Source organism: Lissotriton vulgaris, chromosome 1_1 (genome assembly GCF_964263255.1).
Source record: "Lissotriton vulgaris chromosome 1_1, aLisVul1.2, whole genome shotgun sequence".
Classification (NCBI taxonomy): Eukaryota; Metazoa; Chordata; class Amphibia; order Caudata; family Salamandridae; genus Lissotriton; species Lissotriton vulgaris.
This window is the reverse complement of record NC_141685.1, coordinates 659,122,801-659,144,633: the sequence shown is the minus strand read 5'-3', so window position 1 is coordinate 659,144,633 and position 21,833 is coordinate 659,122,801. Positions and strand designations below refer to the sequence as shown.

At 46.5% G+C, this 21,833-nt stretch overlaps 1 protein-coding gene across 1 annotated transcript in view; it reads right to left on the bottom strand.

Moving 5' to 3' along the window:
- Window positions 1–4,379: 4,379 nt before the first annotated feature.
- Window positions 4,380–21,833, bottom strand: part of LOC147747616 (ferric reductase 1-like) — a 664,587-nt gene continuing 647,133 nt past the window's right edge. Inside the window, exon 16 of the mRNA XM_086936340.1 lies at window positions 4,380–4,902. Within this exon, the coding sequence (XP_086792466.1) occupies window positions 4,813–4,902 (90 nt within the window). The 3' untranslated portion in view covers window positions 4,380–4,812. The remainder of the gene's footprint in view (window positions 4,903–21,833) is intronic.

Sequence of the window (21,833 nt, the reverse complement as noted above, 5' to 3'; positions counted from 1 at the left end):
AGTAAGTTGGAGTCAGATCTCAGGTGAAGGGGAAGGGAGTTCCACAATTTGGCCACATTATAAGAAAATGACCGGCCTCCAGATCTTGATCTCTTGATTGTGGGGACTGTAGCAAGGAAGGCATAAGTAGAGCGAAGCTGTTTATTGGGATGATAGGGAGTGATTACGGAATGGTTAATGACCGGACCCGTTTTCCAGAAAGCCTGATGTGAAATGCAAAGAGTTTTAAAATTGATTCTTTCCCTAACAGGGAGCCAATGCAGGCTTCTCAGACCGGGTTTTGCCGAGAGGCTACGGGGGAGCTGAAGCAAAGTTCGGGCGGCACAGTTCTGTATTAACTGATGTTTTCACAGGGAGTATTCAGGGGCTCCTAGATAGAGGGCATTGCCAAAATCAAGGCGGGACTGGATCAAACCTTGAACGACAATTTGTTTGGCTTCAAAGGGCAAGAGGGGAAGGATCTCCCTTAGAAGTCTAAGAATGCCAAAGCAGGTGGCTGATAACTTGGTTGCCTGACTGTCAAAGTTGAGAGATTTATCCAGCCAGACACCAAGGCTTTTTATAGTGTCTTTGGGTGCCGGAGGAGAACCGAGACAGGGGGGCCATATTGAGTTGATCATGGGAGAGATAGAACTACCAAGGATCATCAACTCTGTTTTGTCTCCATTAAGTTTGAGACATGAGGCGGTCATCCAGTTATTGACTTCATCTAGTCAGCCCCTCAGATTGACCTGTGCCAGTTGGCTGTCTAGCTGATTGAGAGATACCACTAGCTGAGTGTCGTCAGCGTATGTAATGATGTTTATACCATATGGACGAACAATCTTAGCCAGTGGGCTCATATATACGTTGAACAAAGTAGGGCTCAGTGATGAGCCCTGCGGTACCCCACAGCCCAGAGGTTTGCTAAGGTAAACAGTGTCCCCTTCAAAGACCTGGAATGATCGATCACTCAAAAAAGATTTGAGCCAGGTTATCGCTGTCCCTGACACTCCCAGACTAAGGAGTCAATGTAGTAGAATTCTAGGATTCACCGTATCGAAAGCGGCGCTTAAATAGAGGAGGATAACTCCCACCGACCCCCCCGATCCAAGATCCCCCTAGTTTCTTATGTTACCGCAAGTATCCCATGGTTTTCAGTCATTTTAGCTTGTAATGCAAAGTTGATGTAGGTCAATATTTATGCAGTATTGTAGGTTCTGTGAAAGCGTTTTAATAAGAGGAGCTAGTATAGCCATAGCCAAGGTTCCAAGTTAGATGCTTATTAGTAGAAAATAACTTACCACATTAGCTATTTCCTTTGAAAATAGGTCAATATTTGCCATTAACAGAACTGCTGGAAAATATCTTCCATGAGTTCAGTTGTTTTTTTGTTTTGCTAACACATCCTCGTTTCTCCAGGAGAAACCATATCAAGAGACCTGAAAAAATGTGATCATTTTTCTGGGAATTATGCTTATACTCTAATTTTGGATGTGATTAAAATGTGGATTCTTTAGAAAATATGATAAGCAAGAATGTACCAGTCCTGAACAATATGAACATTAGATGGCAGAAATGCCATTGGAAAATATCATGTACCACATTCTGAAGCCCCATGACCTAGGCAGCTGAATTTTTATTTCAGTAGGGTTTTCATAAGCAACCTGATCAAGTCAATGCTCTAAGGGCCTCATTTATGAAAAGTGACGCATCTCTGCGTGAAAACAGCGATGCATTACTTTTCACTGCACCCTCCTTGCAACACCAATGATGCGTCATATTCACAGTATGACGCATCATTGCACAAGGAGTTACAGATAGGTCAGTAATTCTGACGTATCTGTATGGCGCAGAAGTGACGCATTGCTGGAGTGTGTCAGAAAAGTGATGCATCTCCAGCAATGTATCCTTTCACATGGGGCAAGCCCCATGTAAAAGGGTCTGCGTCAATCTTACGCCTGCTGTGAGGCAGGCATAAGAAATTGACGCATTTGTGTCCTAGAAGTGGCGCAGTGAAATCTCATAGATTTCACTGCATCACTTACTATAACCCTTTCTTGCGTCAATACGCCCCCCTTGCACACATTATACCTGGCGCAGGTATAATGTGGCGCAGGGGTTTACAAAGTGGCGCATCTACCTAGATGCGTCACTTTGTAAATATGGCGCAACAAAGCACATTTTTTACGCCACTGGTCTGCGGCGTAAAAGTGACGCACAGCCTCATAAATGAGGCCCTAAATATTTTAGAATATTTTTAATTGGGCGCTTAACTTAATTGATCTGATCGCTTTAAAGTATTTGTTTTGCATTACTATCATCATTTTATAGAGGTGATAGTAATTTTTACATCTAATCTACCAATCTGCTTCTCGAGATTTACGCCTTGTTTTTCCAAGTTGTCGATTTGTGATACACCAGTCACTGAATATAAAGAAAACATGTAAGCACGGAGCAGCTGTTTAAAGCAACAACAATGAAACATTGCTTTTATGTCTTCTGCTCAGTTTTCCTAGCAGAAAGAACATGTTTTTTTGCATTCCTTAGATAATTCAAGAAATGTTAGAACCTTGCTGAGCGTTTCTACTCATTCCAAACAACTGCAGCTTTTTTTTTGTTTAAGCTGACTTGTATTGAACTTTTTCTAATATTTCTTTTCAACAAATATCTAACAGGTTTTGGTTGCATTTAATCCTGCACTAGAGATTACATTTTTCTGCTTCTCATTTGCAAACATGTTCTCTCTTTCAAACGAAAGAGCTTTCACCAAGGTTTTGAGTGATTTGTTGGAAAGAGGATGGTGTGACCATATATGATATGTCTTTGGCCTCATTCCTCTCTATGGTTATGAAACTCCTCAGTGACTTGCAATATCCTTATAATGTATGCCAGGTGGTACTTTATCCCTTATGTATCAATAGGTTGTCTCCTTTAGACTACTTCCCCCTTTGTGAACTGGGGTGTATTCTGTACAGGGGTAATCAGACAACTGTCAAATCTAACCTGGGTTTCTTCAAAATTGAAAACTTTGCTGCTTAAAAAAAAACAATAAAAAAAATTACATTTCAGAAATGGTGGAGTCAGTATGTTGCATTAGTGCATGTTAAACAGAGGCCGGTTCACTAAAAATTATATTGGACACAAAAAGAGTCAATTTCTGACCGCTCTCTTAGTAGATCTGGGCTTAAGTCTCATGAATACCTTGCAGCACGTGCATGGCTTTTAGATTGCTGCACTAACTCCAACACATCCAGTGCCTCTAAGAATGACCTTGCCTATGGCATATTCAACATCATTGCAAACATTGAAAAATCCTCGGCAAATAACAATGATTCTCTGAGCTTTAGTAGGTAAATTTAAAATCATTAAACCTCTAAAACGATAACACGGTATTCAGATGTCGATAAACAAACCCATTAAAAAAAGATCACATTATGTACATTTAATGGTTAAATATAACTGTTTTTGATAACTGAATGATTGATTCTTTGTAACTTGAAATATAGTATGATTTATAAGTGACTACGAGTGCTTATTGTCTTTGAATGCAACCCGAAGGAGGATCCGGTTCAAAAGACAGCACGTGAATGTTATTTGCATTTGTGTCTGACCTGACTTCTTTGAGTGGGGTTCTCCTTTGATCTACTTGTGATTAGTTTAGTTGTGTAGGTCAGAGGAAATAACTATTTATTGAGCCTGGGTCTTGAAAACCATTTCGGACTAAAGCATCACAAGCACCCCATGCTTGTCTGGACACATTTCAGCAATGCTGACCATGTCGTATTCCAGAGGGCAGTGCTGAGCAAGCTTCCCTCTCTCTGCATATACAAAAGCCGCAGGTAGGGCAGTAGCACATGTGAAAACGGCCATTTTACAAGGGTGGGTACTGGCAGCAGCTTCCCTCACGAGTACAGAACAGGTAAAGCATTGGCAACAAGTGTTTGCCTATGTATACAAAATAGATGAAGCCGGAGAGGAGTGACAGGAGTAGTACAGGCATTCTTTATGTTTTTACAAAGGAAGTGGAGTAGTTGCACGTTGTGAAGTAAGTGAGGGGTTTTGCTGATAGTAATTTGCTGAGTAACGTTTCAGTGTAGTCTTAAGTAGTTTATTTTAATTGCCCACTGAGTAAACATTGAATGATTTGTTACTAAAAGCAAAATATTTTAAGGGATTGTTCAAAATGGGGGTGAAGTATTAAGGGTTGAGGCATCTGATACAAAGACTATAGGGGTTGCAACAGATTTTTTGCTTGTGGCACCACACCTATTAGTGCTCTCATTAAAGAAATACCCATCATTTCAAGACCTTGCAATGCACTCACTGTATTTTTGCACCAAACATACTCCTGGTGAATCGTGTTTCGCCACTAGAGCAAACAAGTAACTTAAATATATATGATTGTAAAATAGTATGCACTTTATTTCAGAATCAAGGGTGGGAGTGTCACATTATTCTGACAAATGTATTGTACTTCATAATAATGCTTTTTCCATTCTAGAAAATACATAACTACAGAGCATATTATAAGTAAAACATAAAACATAGAGGGTATAATTCACAGGGTAAGCTTTGGCAATGTAAGAGCTCTACAAACAATGAAAAGAAATTATTTATTGTGAGTAAAACAACGTATCAATGGGATCATAAACATAATTTACACAGAAACCGTCGTACGTAATTACACCAGAGGTAGGTTGAAATGATGTTTGGGATTCTTGATAAAATAACATTTCTGACAGTACTTAAAACTTAATGTTGCGCTAAAAAGGTTTTCCACTGGCTGCAGCCCTCTGTCATGATCCTCTTCAAGTCACATGCAACAGACTTTCACGACTGGCCAATTCCCACCAGCAGTGCTATTAAAAATGCCAAGTTTCCCACCACATAGATGTTGACTACAATATAATCTTTATTCACCTGCAGACAAACAAAGAAAACAGTCAATCTTGGCACAGATACATTTAATTCTGAATGTTAATTTGCCTTAAACATGTTCATAATGTGAAATAAAGCTCTGGATAATCTGGTTTTATACATGGTATTATCCCAATATATTCCAGCTCACTATAGATGACCCTCATTGGTTGATTGGCCACATTGCGGGAATCATTCACAATCCTTATATATGGCACCGCCTAGAGACAGAGAACGCATCTGGCCTGATTCGGTTTACCACTGCAACTCTGGGGTTTAAATTTATCAAATGATTCTAGGGGTTTTCAAAACAAATCATTATTTTACCAACATGCCCACAAATTAAGTTATTGCTGGTGATGGGATATCCCAAATAAACTTTGGAAAAAGACATCACTGCCCCAAACTAAAATACTTTCTTTTCTGTGGGGTCCCTTTCCCAACTGTCTCTCCATTTATTGGTATGTTTGGGGCAAAATGCCATCAAACTCCATTGGTAGAGAATATATGCCAGATTTGCTCCAAACAACGGGCACATTTAATTTGTGATAACCTGGTATTTAAGCCATGTTTCTAGCTATTTGTTCTTACATATTGGTGTTAATGTGTTGAAATCCTGACATTGTACACACAATAAATCAGAGTCCTCTAAAATATGCTTGAATCAGTAGAACTGTTAGTTAACCCCTTCCATGCTTATGACGAGCCCAGCTCGTCATGAGGCACAGTGGAGCTGTGCTCATGATGAGCGGAGCTCGTCATAATTCGGTATTTAAGAGTAGGTAAATAGGAAGGGGGCAGATGTAGGTAATTCTGATTTTAGAATTACAGAATCGGTATTTCCTATTCATTCCTACGGGCCTTGAAGCCCATAGGAATCAATGGGAAATACCGATTCGGTATTTACCGAATCGGTAAATACCGAATCCTGCAAGGGTGAATGGGGTGTCACTTTGACACCCTGTAGCACCCCAATTCCAGGCTTGTGTGCCATGTGGCACACATATATGCCCTAAGGGCATGTCTGTGTGTTACATGGCACAGGTGTACATGCACAGAGTTTAACGTTACTGGAACCGGGTCAGATTACAGAACTATGGCGAATAGTATTCCGGTGAGTTTACAAGAATTCGAACTCCTGAATAACATAAGATAGTATGAGTCATCCAGCCGACAAAGCTTTTGGCAAGTAAAGTCTACAGCAGGTCTGCTAATTATGCTGTTCATAACTACGAGTCCCAAGATGCATCATAAATAACACGGAGTCCGGAAGAATAGAAATAATCAGCAACAGGAAGTTTTCATGATGGAATTAGCTGTTGAGAACTTGTGAAGACAAAGTCAAAGGCAGAACCGTCCTGAAGTAAGTTCAAAGAATGTTTGCTCCCGGTCAGACTGCGATTTGCTAAGAAATGTATAATCTGCTGTGATAAACCTAGCTGCAACCAAACATCAAATAGACCTTTAAAAATCTCTGTTGTTTTCCTTCTATTGTAAAAAGAACAAACTTGCGGCACACATTGACCGAATATTGATCAATAGCTCATGCAAGTAAAACAGACGAGGAGTCACTAAAACAATGTCGACAGATAACCGTTTGAAAGTAAGTCGCGCTAATGATTTTCTTGATACAAATTGCCTGTTGACTGTCAACCGGAATTTCACACTGAAGCGAAATAGCTTCTCTCAATAGAACACACAATTTTACCAAACAAACTATTGCTGCCCATTTTTGTATTACAGATCTTATGGCTGTAAATAAATGTGCAATACTGGGAGTAAACATACGAGTGTAGCGTTTAATCAATTGCTCCGCAATTTTCAAGTGAAAAAAGATTTAAAAAAAGAAGAAGAAAGAGCAGGTATTGTGAACTATTTGACAGGTGCAGATTGAAATAAAGCCAAAATAAGTACAGAAGGGGCATAGGAATTAATCACATCCTTTTCATTTTTGGCTTAAAGATCACATCCAGTCAAAGCCCTGAGGAGAACCCCGTGAATAAGATTTGGGCATGAAACATGTCGGCATCACTTACCATCTGGGAAACATTCGCCTAGGATTAGGATCCCATTAGGGAATTGGTTAAAAATTCCCAAACCTGGTCTTTTGAATATTAGTTCCCAGTTGTCAGCAGCATTTAAAGAAATCTATTGCTGACAAAACAAATCAGGATACTGGTTGCTGTATTTTATTAATTGATGACTGGCTTGGTATTGTAATTTAATTTTCAACAATTTATTAGTAATATGTATTGTGACATTATGTTTTTTGCATTTGATATTTGTCTAGGTTTGTATGTAATATAGATAATACAATGGTTCAGATTCTTAGTTAAATAAAAACATTAGTGATTTTAGATGATTCATATCAATAATAAAAAAAGATTATGAAACAGTACCCTTCAAAAATGTATCCAAAAAATATTTTTTTCTTTAGTAAGAAGTATTTTAGTATAAATACACAATAATACAAAAAGTCTTCCAGAAATTAAACAAACATATGTCATTAACAAAGACACATTTTAGTGTAAACCTAAATATTAATAGTGGCAAAAACAGAAACAAATTATAAACAGTAACAGGTTTGTAGAATCACACAAAAAACACTCAATGCTTCCTCTGATTTTTTTGCTAGGGAAGGCTTTGATGGCGTTTCACCCATAGTCTTTTAGCAGGTCATCATCAGGACAAAAACAAAGAGCAACTGTCAAACTTTCAACGAGCTGGAGGAAAAACCTCAGGCAACACAAGGGTGCAATAGTCACTCAGTAACTCAATCACAATGCAGTTATACATGGCCAAAGAGAAGCCAGGAGTATAATGAATACATGGATAATTTTATTCCTTTCCCATTCCAAACTCTCTAATTTTGATTCTTAGACGCAGAACCACTTCGTGTATCACCGCATTCCAATTACATGTAAACATATAAACAAACCGTGCTTTTCCCGTACTCTGACATAAAAGAGGAAACTAAGGGTTAGATGTATCATTGTAGCAGATTGCGAGTCCTTAATAGCGATTCTTAGGGAATCGCTATCAAGGACTCGCAAAATGCTATATAGGTAGGAATCGCAATCATTTTTGCAATTCCTACACATTCCTTATTTGCGACTCGCAAATTGTGACTCGCATATAAGTAAGGGCTTCCCATTCATTCCTAAGGGCCAAGAAGCCCAAAGAATGAATGGGAATTGCGTGCGCAATATGCGGGTACCCACTACGTACTTGCAAATTGCGCACGCAATTTCAAGGGTGCAAGGGTTCCTAAAGGACACCCTGTTGCATCCCTGAAATGTGCACGGGTGCACATGTGGCGCTCATACATGCCCTTAGGGCAGGTATGTGTGCTACATGGCACTTTAAAAAATGCATAAAATTGCATTTTTCAAGGAAATCGCATTTTACCATCAACCTGAAGTTGGTGGGAATTTGCGATTCCTTACAGCAAAATCGCAATTTGCGATGTCTACCAGAATAGCATTTAGGGAATCGCAAATTGTGATTCCCTAAATGCTTGCGCAAAATAGAGAAGAGCAAATTTTACGACTCCTTATTTTGCAAGTGGGTTCCTACTTACCTGCATTGCACATAGCTAAATTGTGATTGCAAACGCACCCATTCTGCGAATTTCAGCGTTTGCGATTGCAATTTAGCTTGATACATCTGGCCCTAAATGTTCTAAAAAAGTGTAGAATCATGGTCAAATAAACATAAAGCCCAATGTAATCAGTAATTGGTCTGAGTAGAGAAAAGCATTAAAAGTGACAGCTAAATAAAATTGTTGTTCTCAATTTCATAGGTCCAATCTACCTGCCTACCCAAGGGCCTACTCCCTCTCACACAGTGAATTTTCGAAAAGTGGCATTTTCAAAATTATAATCAAAACCAACTTTACCATTATGGGCTTTTAACTGTAACTCCAAAGACACCAAACATGCCATAGACACCTACTCCCATAACGAAGTTAGACATTTTTCACAATCAGGACATGTAAAACTTAAAAGAGCATCTCTAACTTTATAATTACACAGCACCCTGCCCTATGGGCTACCTAGGGCCTACCTTATGGGTAACTTACATATAGCAAAATGTGAGTTTAAGGCTTGGCAAGGGGGTTTTAGTGCCAAGTCGACATGGCGGTTTAAGACTAAATTCAGGGTGCAGTGGCGGGCCTAAGACATATTTGAAATATTCCCTAAGTGGGTGGCACAATCAGTGCTGCATTCCCAGTGGTGACATTTAATTTACAGCGCCTAGCAATGTACAGGTAATGCCACTTCACTAGGGACTCATAAGTAAATCAAATATGGCAATTGGGTATAATCAAATTCTACCATGTTTTAGTCAGGGAGATAGCGTAAGCACTTTAGTACTGGTTAGCAGTGGTAAAGTTCTCAGAGTCCTAAAGCCAACAAAAACAAATTCAGGAAAAAATGGGAGGTGGGAGGTAAAAAGCCTGGGGATGACCTTGCAGAAAGAGAGAAGTCCAAGCATCTAGCAATAGTTCAAAATATTGTATTCCAGTAATTCATATGTATTTGTCACTCTAGTAGATCGAAATGTCCAAGAAGGGCAATCTTCTCTAGTCTCTGTGAACCAATGTTGGAGATTTTGGGGAGTAATGTAATTTTAAAAAGAAAAACTGTGATAATGCTGTAGTTGGAATTTGGATATCAGAAAAACTTTATAGTGTTTTCAAATCAAGTTAGAGAAAATCTAGCCTGTTAACCATTTGTCTACACAAAGATACCCATCATCTTGTAAAGATGTTACATAGAATGTGCAGCGGTCAAATATCATAAGTTGGAGAGACTACAAAAAAAAACTCAGCCAAGGAGACTATCTAGCGTTCTTTACTAACAGCCTTTAAAATTATTATCTGAACCAGAGATATTTTTGAAAAAATTGTGTGGGGCACCATACAGGATGTTTAGGTACAAAATTGGGCCTAATGTTATACCTTTGGTAAGTTGGATGACAAACCTCCAATTTCTGCAAGCAGTACAACAAAAGAAATCAGAATTTTTAGAAAGTCAGCATTATGCAGCCCCAAGACACTTGGCAAGAGTGGTGGCTGGTGAATTTCAAAAGTGGTGAGGCACGAATGCCTACCTTACGTTGAACAGAGCTAGTGAAGCAAGCAAACCCAACTTCCTCTCAAAGGGTTAGGGAGCACCTAAAACATTTTGAATATATGAGTGCAAATAGCATATTTTATGGCCCAATTTCCACATACATTGGTTTAAAATCCAGAGATTCTGAAGAGACATTAATGAAATATTAAAAACATGTATTAAGTGGCACAAAATATGAATTGGCACTCTTGCTTTTAACAACGTCTTCCGATCCCATGTGTACCCTAAATCGTGCCACATTTCTTTATCAGCCACTTTAGTCTAGTAAACAACATATGTAATGTGATACGTGGCCTAGCTGTGACAGACAACAAGCCCAGATATAAAATGTGCTGAGGATAAATTAGTATATCCTTACCAGAAATTATTATGGAGGTGCAAAGGGGAAAACAATAATGGGTTCAGCAGAGGGGAATGCGTCCCTAGGCTACACGGACTACATATATACAGCTTATAGGTTATTGGCACTATACAGTTGACTCAATGACAAAGTACAATTACTTGCATGTAAAGGTGAAGGTGTATACAGCTCAAGGTAGCTCGACTTTTGACTCAACTGTATAATCAATCTAGACTCAGCCTATACTGATGAGTGGATAGGACCTTCCTTGTTTAGGTAATTGGACAGACTAAGGATTGGAAGATTACATGTAAAGAGATGAGTGGGGAAGACTGGGTAGGTACAGGTGATTTGTGAGTGGAGAGGTGTATTATAGTCTTAGATTCCGACGTAGCGGGTTCCACCGGACATTAAAGGCCCACTCCAGCTTTAACAAGGGAGCGGACCTTTAATGGCAGGTTGAGCCCACTACAGAGGGCTCTAAGGCTATTAGAAAATTATGTGCCTAGAGGGCAGAATGTTCTAATTTGTAAAACAAAGTCCTCACAGAACCCGAGGGGTTTGAAATCACCTAGGGCTGGATGAGGTCCTTGTTCTCAGCAACAGCTGTGAACAAACATTGGAATGTTGAAGCTCAGGGTTTATATTGGCTATTAGAAGCCTGGAGCAGTAAATTGTGTTCAGTGGAGCTCCCGACATTCCAATATTGTAATAAGCATTCTATGGTTTGCAGCATAAAATCCATTTAAAGAGTGACATAACTGTCATGCTTTGCCCTGGTTGCTGAATAAATACAACCCACTTATCATGCATGGCAGCTTGCCATATTTTCTAAGAGATTCGCTCTGTTTTTTAGCCAAATAAAAGTGCGGATCTACTTCAGCTTCTATCTCACTTCAGAGGCATTTATTCAATTGCAATCCTAGGGAGAAGACAATTGTCATTTAGTAAAGTCTCACACCGGAGTATTTCCCAAAATTGACAGACGCAACCTGTGTTTGAAATGTCAGTACATTTTCATACTAGTGGTATATAAAGGAAGAAGCATACAGCCTGCATTTCATATGATGTTTAACATAATTCCTTTTTGAGAGAAAACAGCGAGATCTGTAGTACAGTGTACCGTTCTTACTCACTACTAAGTCACAAAGCTACCAGGTGAACAACCATTGCAACGTGGGGCGATTTTACCCCTCATTTCTTCTTTTCATTTAACATAGCAAATTAAACATGGATTTAGGTTTTTTACAGGACGTGATGAGCGCAAAGCCTGCGGGAGCAGAGCACGCACGCCACATGCTGCCAGCCACTCCAGTTTGCTTTAACCGCACTTTCAGCCAGGGGCTCTGCCTACAATATGTGACAATGCATTTCAGTGTGGTGAATTGGAGCACCACACTGAAAAGCGTTAGTCTAACATCTGATGCGTAGTATTTGGCAGGACTGGATATTCTGAGCCAGATGCAAAGTAGCTGAAATGCTATGCTGGGCCAGTCTTCACATATAAAATGTTTTAACCACAGCAGTTCAAGCCTACTCCCTAAAGGTAAATCGTACACACGCCTGATACAATGTCTATCACTGCTTTGTTGTAGAGGATTGATTCCACACACAGAAACAGAGGATCGCCTGTCTTGTAACAAGAGCTTGAAGAGGCCAGTTTCAAAGAGCTTTGACGAAATTTAGTTTTAAGAGTTGCACTTAAAGTCTTTTTTCATTCATTTTATGACACTCGGTGTGGAATACATTTTTATACCAAGTCAGTTGCAATGCCTCAATTAAAACAATCAGTGAAGCAAGAAGGCAAAAAAAAGTATCTGCAATAAACTTTAAGCCAAGGTTTCACCTCAACGAAGCTTTTGTTGGCATTCGGGTGAGCGCCCCCGTTCTCCTCCAAGGAGTTGATTAATTACTCTGTTTACCCAATTAAGTCAGAGACTGCTCATTTGTAGTCAGGTCCCCGATTCTGCCAGTGAGTCACATCGTCCTGCATACTCTTATGGCCAGTGTCACCAGAAAGGCCAAGTGCACAAGGCAGTTTTTGTTTTCCTTATAACTTTGGTGCCATCTGACGTATTCCTATGTTAATTCCCATAGGAAAAGTAACTATCCGAAATGGAAAAAAAGCGGATGTAGGCATTACACCAATTTTGGCAAAATGTTAGAACATGTATGATTTTTGAAATTTGGTGTAAATCCGCTCAACCGTTTTAGAGAAATCTGCATTCAAATAGGGAAGGAGTTAGCAAACATGAAAGGTTAGTTGTATCTGGATATGTGGTTCTGCGGGAGCCCCATAGTACCTGAAATCTAAAACAAAATAGGTCCTTCTGATTGGCTAAAGGAAGTTTTTTGCCTGTTGACCATTTCAGCACCAACGAATTGGTGCCAGAACCAGAATACTGAAGGATCTGATTGGTTGGCCACAACTCTGAACAAAATGATGAAACCGCCATTACAGGACTTGGGGTCTTGATCCCAGAGGCCTGAAACAAGAATTGCCAGGCCAGATCCAGCAACCAACTCCCCCACTGTGCACATTCATAAGCCAGGGCAGCAGAGTTGTGCGTGTGGCCTCGCTAGAGGTTCGTCACCCCTGGGGGTTAGGTGCCAGTTGGCTGTAAGGTCTGGCTAGAGACCAGGCCTTGTGTCCAACCCCAGAAGCATGATGCCAGCAACCAGGACACTGGTACCCACCGAGGGCCCCAGTGAGTACTGCAGTACCAATGCTGATACTGCAGCACTGAAAATCCATTTTAAAAAAGTAAATGAGAAAAGTGTGGTAGACTTGGCTTTTTCAGCCGGTTTACCCCCAGACTTTTTTGCTTTTTGACCTCTTGTTTTTTACCCGGTTTGTGTTGGTTTTAGGACTTTGGGCACTTTACCACTGCTATTCAGTTCTAAAGTGCATATGCTCCCCCTGTAAATTCTGTTTATGGATTGGTGATTCCATGATTGGCATATATGATTTAGTGGTAAGTCCCTAGTACAGTGCACTGTGTGTGCCTAGGGCCTGTAAATCAAATGCTGATAGTGGGCCTGCAGCACTGATTGTGCCACCCACACGAGCAGCCTGTAAATGTAACTCAGACGTGCCACTGCAGTGTCTGTGCGCATTTTGGTACTGGCATGTCGACCTGGCAAGTGCACCCACTTGCCAAGCTCTAACCTTCCATTTTCTCTCATGTAAGACACCCCTAAGGTAGACCCAATGTCAACCCATGGGCAGGGTACATTGTATGTGAAAGGTAAGACATGTACTGAGGCATCTGACATGTCCTGTGAAATACAGTGTGTTTCGTTTTTCACTATTGAAAGGCTATCTGTCCCAATAGATAGAATGGGAGTTTATTTGTAGCATCTTATAAATATAACTTCCCATTGTGATGATAGAAAGATGGAGTTTAGTATGCCTGAACTCAGAATATAAAAATTTACATTTTTGTAAAAATTATTTTTAAAGTGTGGTTTGAGGGGGGCGTGGCCAAGATGGCGGGCTGAGAGGACGCACTCGCCGAGAGCTCCAGAGCCCCTGGAAACCCTGCACCGCTTATATCCGCTGATCCCCCCCCGGATCGAGCGGTAACCACACCTGGTGACCCCCGCGGTGGTGTGGAGCAGTCGGCGAGCCCCAGGTGTCCCGCCGCGGTGGTGATTCCGGCTGAATACCGCCTGAGACGGCGCCCGCTGATCGACTTGTGGGAAGCCCGAGAGCCGCGAGACCTTCAGGCTTGGGGTCCCGGCGGCGTGATCCGGCGACTGCGAGTGGCCTGTCAGAGTACCTGCGTTGCAGCGATCGAGTGGGTGCCGAGGCGACCTTTGCCGGCGGAGCGGAGCCGAGCGGAGAACGGCGACGGAGGCGTAGCCGGCCTACGACTACTACGCAAGACCGGGGCTCGAGAACGCCTGCTCCACGTGGCTGCTCCGGCCCACCCCTGGCCGTGGCGGAGTAGAGTCGCGCCTCCGGAGTACTTGCATGCCCAGGCGAGCCGGCACCAGTTGTCACTCACCCTGCGGGCCTCCCCTTTGACTGTGTGCATCGCATTTGGACCCGTGACGGAGGTAGGCCTCCTTCCCTGGGCGTTGGCCCCATTGACTGTAATGGGCGGCCATTTTGGAGACCTCGGACCGGCCGCCCAGCCTTGATCCGGGCCTCAGCGCTGCAGTGCTTCCTGACCGACGACGGAGTGCCCGACCGGCTTCCGCTGCTCAGCGGCCCTGACCTTAGGCGCCTCTTTACCAAGCTGCGGCCATCGGTGACTCCCGCCCGCCAAGATGTCGAATGCCAGGGGTCAGAGGAGGGGCGACCGAACTTAGCCGGACATGTTGGGACGTGGTGCCCTGCGAAGCGGGGGGAGCCAGGCCGCCCGAGCTCCCCGGCCCATTCCAGAGGCGCTGACGGCGGAGAGCCCCCAGTGACTCGATCGTTCCTGGAGTCGCTGTTTAGCTCCTTGAGGGAGGATTTTCAGACTTTGAAGCAAGAGGTGGCCGGAGAGGTCCGGGAAGTCCGGAGAGAAGTGGACTCCCTGGGGGAGCGAGTTAACACTGTGGAGGAGGCTGGTCATTCCAGAGATGAAGAGATCACCCACCTGCAGCAGGAGGTCCTGCGGCTGCGGGAGCAACAGATTGAGCTGCAGGCCCACGCCGAAGACCTCGAAAACCGGTCCAGGCGGAACAATATCAGGGTCCGGGGCGTCCCGTCCAACGAGGAGGGTGACGACGTGACCGCCTACCTGGAGGCCCTCTTCCGCGCAATCTTGGGGGAGTCAGAGGACTTTCGAGTCCGTATCGACAGGGCGCACAGGGTGGGCCGCCCTCGCAGAGCCTCGGCGCCCCCCCCGGACATTTTGGCCTTTCTGACAGACTTCCCCCTGAAGGAGCGGATTCTCCGCGAGGCACGGAGGCAGCAGCCTTTCCGCTTCAGAGATCACCCGGTGGCTCTCTAGCAAGACTTATCCACGGTCACGCTGCAGAAGAGGAAATCTTTCAAAATTGCCACGGACTTCCTTCGGGAGCATGAAACGCAGTATTCTTGGGGGCACCCCTTCCGCTTGATCTTCCGGTGGAACGGGACACTGCACCAGCTCCGGTCCCTCCAGGATGTCTGCGCCGTACTGGGAATCACGGCCTCGGATGCAGACACCCCGGCGCCGCGCCGCAGGCGAAGCACTCGAGATGGTTGGCCGCAGATCGGGGAGAGGCGTTCCCCTCCACCGGAGCGGCCTGACTCGCCCACGATTCGGGCGGACATGTCGAGCGCTATCCAGGAGGCCTCCAGAGCAACAGCGAACAGTGATGTGGCCTGAACGTACTCCGGGGGGAGTCTACATTATCTTTTCATCATTGCAGGTGCAAGGGTTCTGGGGGTAGGGGGGACGGGGGTGCTGGTGGTGGTGGCTGGACGTCCACTTAATCGATTTTCCACGGCCTTGTCCGATAAGGACCGGACTGGGACAATGACTTTTTTGAATGGCCTGAGAAGCAGGGGGTGGGAAGGGGAGTTGCAGGGGAATGTTTCGAGTTGGGGGGTTTGTTGGGGGGATGGGAGTTGGGGGCAGTGTGGAGCTGGGTGTGTGAAGTTCCAGGGGAAAGGGGGGGTCCACTCAGTTGGGGGGTTTTGGGGTTCAGGGACTGTACTGTGCCGTAGGGATGTTTGCTTTCGCTGTGTGCTGAGGTTTCTTGTTGTGGCCTCTGTGTTTCGCCCGCTGGGCCTTGCCCGCCTTCATGTGCGTTTCTGGGGTTCCCCTCCTTGATGGCTCTTAAAGTTGTTACTCTGAATGTGAAGGGGCTGAATAACCCGGTTAAAAGGCGGGCCGTCCTGTCTCTGTTGGAGAACTCTCAGGCCGACATCTGCCTACTGCAGGAGACCCATCTGCTGGCCAAGGATTGTCCCAGAATGCGCACCCCCAAGTTCCCCACGCAGCTCTTTTCCTCCAGTGCTTCTAAAACGGCAGGTGTAGCGCTCTTGTTCTCTAGGGGGTTCAGAGGGGAGGTTTTGCAGAAGGTAGCGGAACAGAAAGGGAGACTTTTGGCATATAGGATCAAGGTGGGGGGCTTGGTGATAACTGTAGGCACTATATACGGCCCCAATGACCATCAAGACCAATTTTTGCACAGGGCATTGGAAGACGTGGCGTCCACCTCTGATAGGGACATTGTGCTAGGGGGGGATTTGAATTTGGTCTTTGATGCGACTCTGGACAGGTCAGTGCAACGGCGCCACCAGTTGGGAGAGCTTTCGGGCTCGGTTCGTACCCGGCTGGAGGAGCTCGATATGCACGACATGTGGCGCCGCCTCCACCCCGCGACCCGCGCGTATTCCTATTTCTCTCATGCACACAAGTCCTACGCGAGACTGGATCATCTTCTAGTGAGGGGCCCGATGTTCGCACTAGCCTCGAATGCCGACATAGGGGTCCTCTCTCTTTCCGACCATGCGCCGGTGGAGGGTACCTTCAGTCTACCCCCGGTGGCTCGTCCGAGAGGGGTCTGGCGTCTCCGGGACACGCTGTTGCACACGCGCTCGACGGTGCAACAGATTCGGGCGGCATTAACGGACTTCCAGCGGGACAACGACGACACCTCCCGCGCGACGCAATGGGCTGCCATGAAGGCTGTGCTCCGGGGCGAATTTATCGCTATCTCCTCGGCGGAGAACAAGGATCGCCAGCTCAAGAGGGACGAGCTTACTCAGCAGGTGCGGGAGCTGGAACAGGTACATCATAGAACGGGCGCCCCCAGAGTCTGGAGGCAACTGAAGGCTGCCAGGAAACTCTTGTCTGCTCTTGACACTGACCGGGCGGAGTACGCGATGCTTCGCCTGAAGCACAAGTATTACACCGGTGGAGACAGGTGCGGCCGACTCTTGGCGCACAAGCTTAGGGTGCAACATCAGCAGCACCGAGTGAAAGAGCTGGTTACTCCTGCCGGAGGGTCAGTCACGGAGGACGAGCAGATTGCGGACGTTTGCCGTAACTTCTACGCTGACCTCTACACTGGCGAGTCCCCCTCCGCCCGGGCGGAGGCGGACTATCTGGAATCGGTGTCGCTCCCATCGTTAACACCGGAACAGGCCCAGTATCTGGAACGGGAGATTCGGATCGAGGAGGTGGTTACGGCGATCTCCCGGCTTAAGACGGGTAAGGCCCCGGGACCGGATGGCTTTATCCCTCTTTTCTATAAGACCTTCTGTCAGGAACTTGCGCCTCTGCTGACGCGCCTGTTCAATACATTTTCGGAGCCGGGTGCCATCCCCCCTGAATTTCTCCAGGCCACGGTCTCCGTGATCCCGAAACCGGGCAAGGACCGGACTGCCTGCGGGTCCTACCGCCCTATTTCGCTACTGAAACGGACCTGAAGGTTTTCACTAGCATACTGGCAGCACGTCTGGCACTTCATCTCCCGGGCATGGTCGACTCGGATCAGGCCGGCTTCGTGCCAGGCAGGCAGACAGTGGACAACACGAAGAGGGTGACTCATATTCTTGAGAAGGCCTCCAGGATTCCCGGGGAACGCATGCTCCTCTCCATAGACGCTGAAAAGGCGTTCGACAGGGTGCACTGGCCCCATCTAGAGAAGGTCCTGGGCAAGTTTGGGGTCGGCGAGAAGTTCCGGCACCTGATTTTCAACTGCTACCGGTTTCCGTCCGCGGTGGTCCGGGTGAATGGGGGCAGCTCCCGACCCTTTACAATAGAACGTGGTACACGACAGGGATGCCCGCTGTCCCCTCTGCTCTTCGCTCTTTATATGGAGCCGTTTGCTCAAAGGGTCCGACAGAACCCCGATATCACGGGGGTCAGGATGGGAGAGTTTCGCCATGCGCTCAGCCTCTACGCGGATGACGTCATTTTGACGCTCTATGACCCACGGAGGTCCCTGCCTGCATGTATCGCGGAATTGGACCTCTTTGCCGCGGTGGCGGGCTTCAAAGTGAACCTCGGGAAGTCTGCTGCCCTCGATATCTCGCTGAATAGCGCCACCAGAGCTGACCTGCAGAGGCTTTTTCCTTTGAGCTGGTCGGGGGACCGGATTCCGTATCTGGGGATCCTCTTGGCACCCTCACTCCCCGCAATGGTCACGGCCAATTACACGGCTTTGAGTACGAAAATCAGAGAGGAATTGGCCCGGTGGGATAAGGGCACGTTATCGCTGCTGGGCAGGGTGGCCGCAGTGAAGATGACCCTTCTACCTCAGGTGCTGTACCTGTTTAGGGCGCTCCCGCTGCAGCCCCCCAAAGGATGGCTCGCAGAGACTCAATCGGCCATCGCACGTTTTGTGTGGCAGGGCCGTAGGCCTCAGATCAAACGGACCATAGCTACGCTGGCGCCTGAGTCTGGAGGACTAGGGATACCAGACTTGCAGAAATATTTCCAGGCCGCCCAATTGCGCTATTTGGTGGAGTGGAGCCGGTGGGAGTCGGATAAACACTGGCTGTTTCAGGACCAGGCGGTAGCAGGCAGAACGCTACAGGAGGTGCCTTTCCAGAGACGGGCCCATCGGCCCCCTAACCTTTACGCCTCCTTTGTGACGCGGGTCCCGCTTCGGGTGTGGGACTCAGTGGCTACTAGGCATGAACTCACTACCTTTCCCTCACCCTTCACGCCGCTGATTGGCAATCCGGACTTTGGCCCGGGTATGGAGCCTGGCGCCTACGATCATTGGCGAGCGGCCCGTTGCTGCACCCTGTTTCATCTATATGGCCCAGAGGGTGTCGTCCCCTTCCAGGACTTACGTCGGGATTATGGCCTCCCCGAGACGGAGTGTATGCGGTATATGCAGGCGCGCCACTGGGCGCTACAGCCTCAAGTGCGGGCGACGGCAGACCGGGAGATCACGGGGTACGAGCGCTGGCTAGTCACTCGCACGTCGGACGCTAAGCTTATCTCTGATTTGTATAAGATGCTGCAGCCCCCCCCCCCTTTCATATCCACAACCCGGGTAGGGAGCGCTGGGAGCGGGAGCTTGGTCGAGTGCTGAGTCATACTGAATGGGACCACATCTCCTACCGGGCGCGCCACTCTGCCTATCACACAGGGCTCACGGAGACCTTTACCAAAATTTCCACCTATTGGTACCGCACTCCTGAGAAACTACATGAGATGGATAGATCAATACCGGGGACGTGCTGGCGTAACTGTGGTCAGAATGGCACGCTTACTCATATCTTGTGGGACTGCCCCCTTTTGGCTTCTTACTGGGAGGAGGTCCTCAATGAGGTTGACAAATGTTTTGGGATAGAGCTGCCCCGATTCCCTGCTTACGTCCTATTGGGATTGCTGAATGGATTGATGTACCCTCTCAGATCTAAAAGGGGTAGACAGATAGCGATAGCTTTGGGGTCAGCTGTACAAAACATACTCATACACTGGCGATCCACCACGCTCCCCACTGTTGTCGGTTGGCTGCACAGATTGTGGCATGTCCTTGGCATGGAGAAGCTGTCCTTAGTGGTGGCAGGGGACGTAGATGCTTTTGAGGAGCTGTGGGCGCCTTTCCATAATCTGTTGTGCTCTGAATTCAAAGAAATCACCTGCCCTAGGTATCTCAGACTGTTGCGGCTGACACCGCCGCCGGACCCGCCTGTTTGATTGGTCTAGGACGGCATTTGGTAGCAGGGGCACACAATAGGTTGCTACGATGGGGGAGCGAGTGGTTGACTGCACAGTACAGGGGGTGGAGACTGGGTGTGGGAGTTGGGGGGTAGTTGGCTGGGTGGGAAATGGGGCAGGATTGTTTTCCCCACCCTTTTTTCTTTTTCCCTTTTTCCCTTTCCTCCCCTCCCCCCTTTTTGTCTTCACCCACAGGTGCGCGAGCTGTGTTTCCAAGCATGATGGTGCCCACTGTGGCGAAATAATTGCTCTGATGTATCTAATGTACCGTACGCACTGATTACGAGGGCACCTGTGGTTTTCTTTTTCATGTACTTTGTTGTTTCCTTCCTTACCCTGTTTCAATAAAATACTTTAAACCTAAAGTGTGTGTTTGAAAATACCACTTTTAGTAAGTAGGTATTTTCTTGGTGTGTGTCCTGCCTTTCCCGAACGACTCAGGGCTGGGCTGAATAGACCTGGGCTGCATTCAGAGTAGTGGGAGGTGTTTTCACTAGAACCTGAATAGGCCTGGTCTGCATTTACAGTGGTGGGAAGAGATTTCCCTTGCACTTGAATAGGCCTGGTCTGCCTTGGATAATGCTGTCTCCACCTCCTGCTGGGTAGCTGGATGAGAGGGGACAGAACTGGTTTGGGATGAGCACAGACACTCTCTCCCACAAGAACAAAGAGAAACTGAGTATAAATATTGGGACACAGACCCCAGAACTTTAGGTTACTGCTGAACTAAGGAACCTGCCAGAAAGAAGAGCCAGAAAAGTGGTCAGGAGCACTGCTACTTTGCTGCATGCTCTGCTGTGTAGCCTTCTGCTTGCTTCTTCTGTCTTGGGCAGGGAAAGGACTTGATTGTACTTCCATAATCCTGCTGTTAGAGTTTTCTCCGAGGGCTTGAAGTAGAGCTTGCCTCCTGTTGGAAGTCTCAGGGAGATAAAAAACTTTAGAGAACTCACTGGAATCAAGAAACCTGCCAAGGAGAGGAGCTGCCAGGCGGAGTACTGCCCCTTTGCTGTGCTGTTTCTTTGTTGGGTTGGCCTGCAGTTGCTGCTTCTGCCTTGTATAGTGAAAGGACTGGACTGAACTGTTTTTGCTTGTGCTGGGCATCTCAAGGGTCTGGAAGTAGAGCTAGCCTCCTGTTCTGAGGTCTAAGGAACCGCAAAGACATCACCAACCTCTGGGTATTGCCTCTGGGACCATGAATTCAGTTGCCACAGAGGGGGAATTCCATTGACTCAGTCAGAGACTCTGTTGCTGGCTCCGTGTCCTGAAGGCACCGCAGAGGGCAGCGCCACATCTCGCACGGCAACCCTGGCCTCACCAACAATGACGACTGCCACCGCCACAGAGCCACTGCTTGAACGGTGACCTGTGGGCACCGCACTCCACACTGCCTCGCTTCACTTCGCCACCCTGCTCTCACCGGCTCGGTCGCTGCCTGCTGACTTCGACACCTGTGACCGCATCTTGGCTTGGGGCACTGCTCCTAAATCTCCTGACGCACTTCCCGCACCACAGTCCGGACCGACTGATACCAGCTCCCCACAACTGGCTCTGTCCCAGCACTGTGATTTGTCAGCACTGCATTAAACACCCCCTTCACTCCGCACCGCGGCCCTGGTCTCACCAACACAGCTGGAGGATCGTTACAGACCGACTGCCTGCACCGCACGCTGCACCGATAAGCTTTGCATCGCAACCGCGACGGTTGCCACAACTGGCTCGCACTGTGTCGGCCGTAACAAAAAAGTACTGGTTACGAGCCTGCCGACACCCCAAATGACGTGGTCAGACTGAACTGTTGGATTCTGTGTGTTCAGTATCGCAGTAGAACCGGACAGAGTTACCGACTCC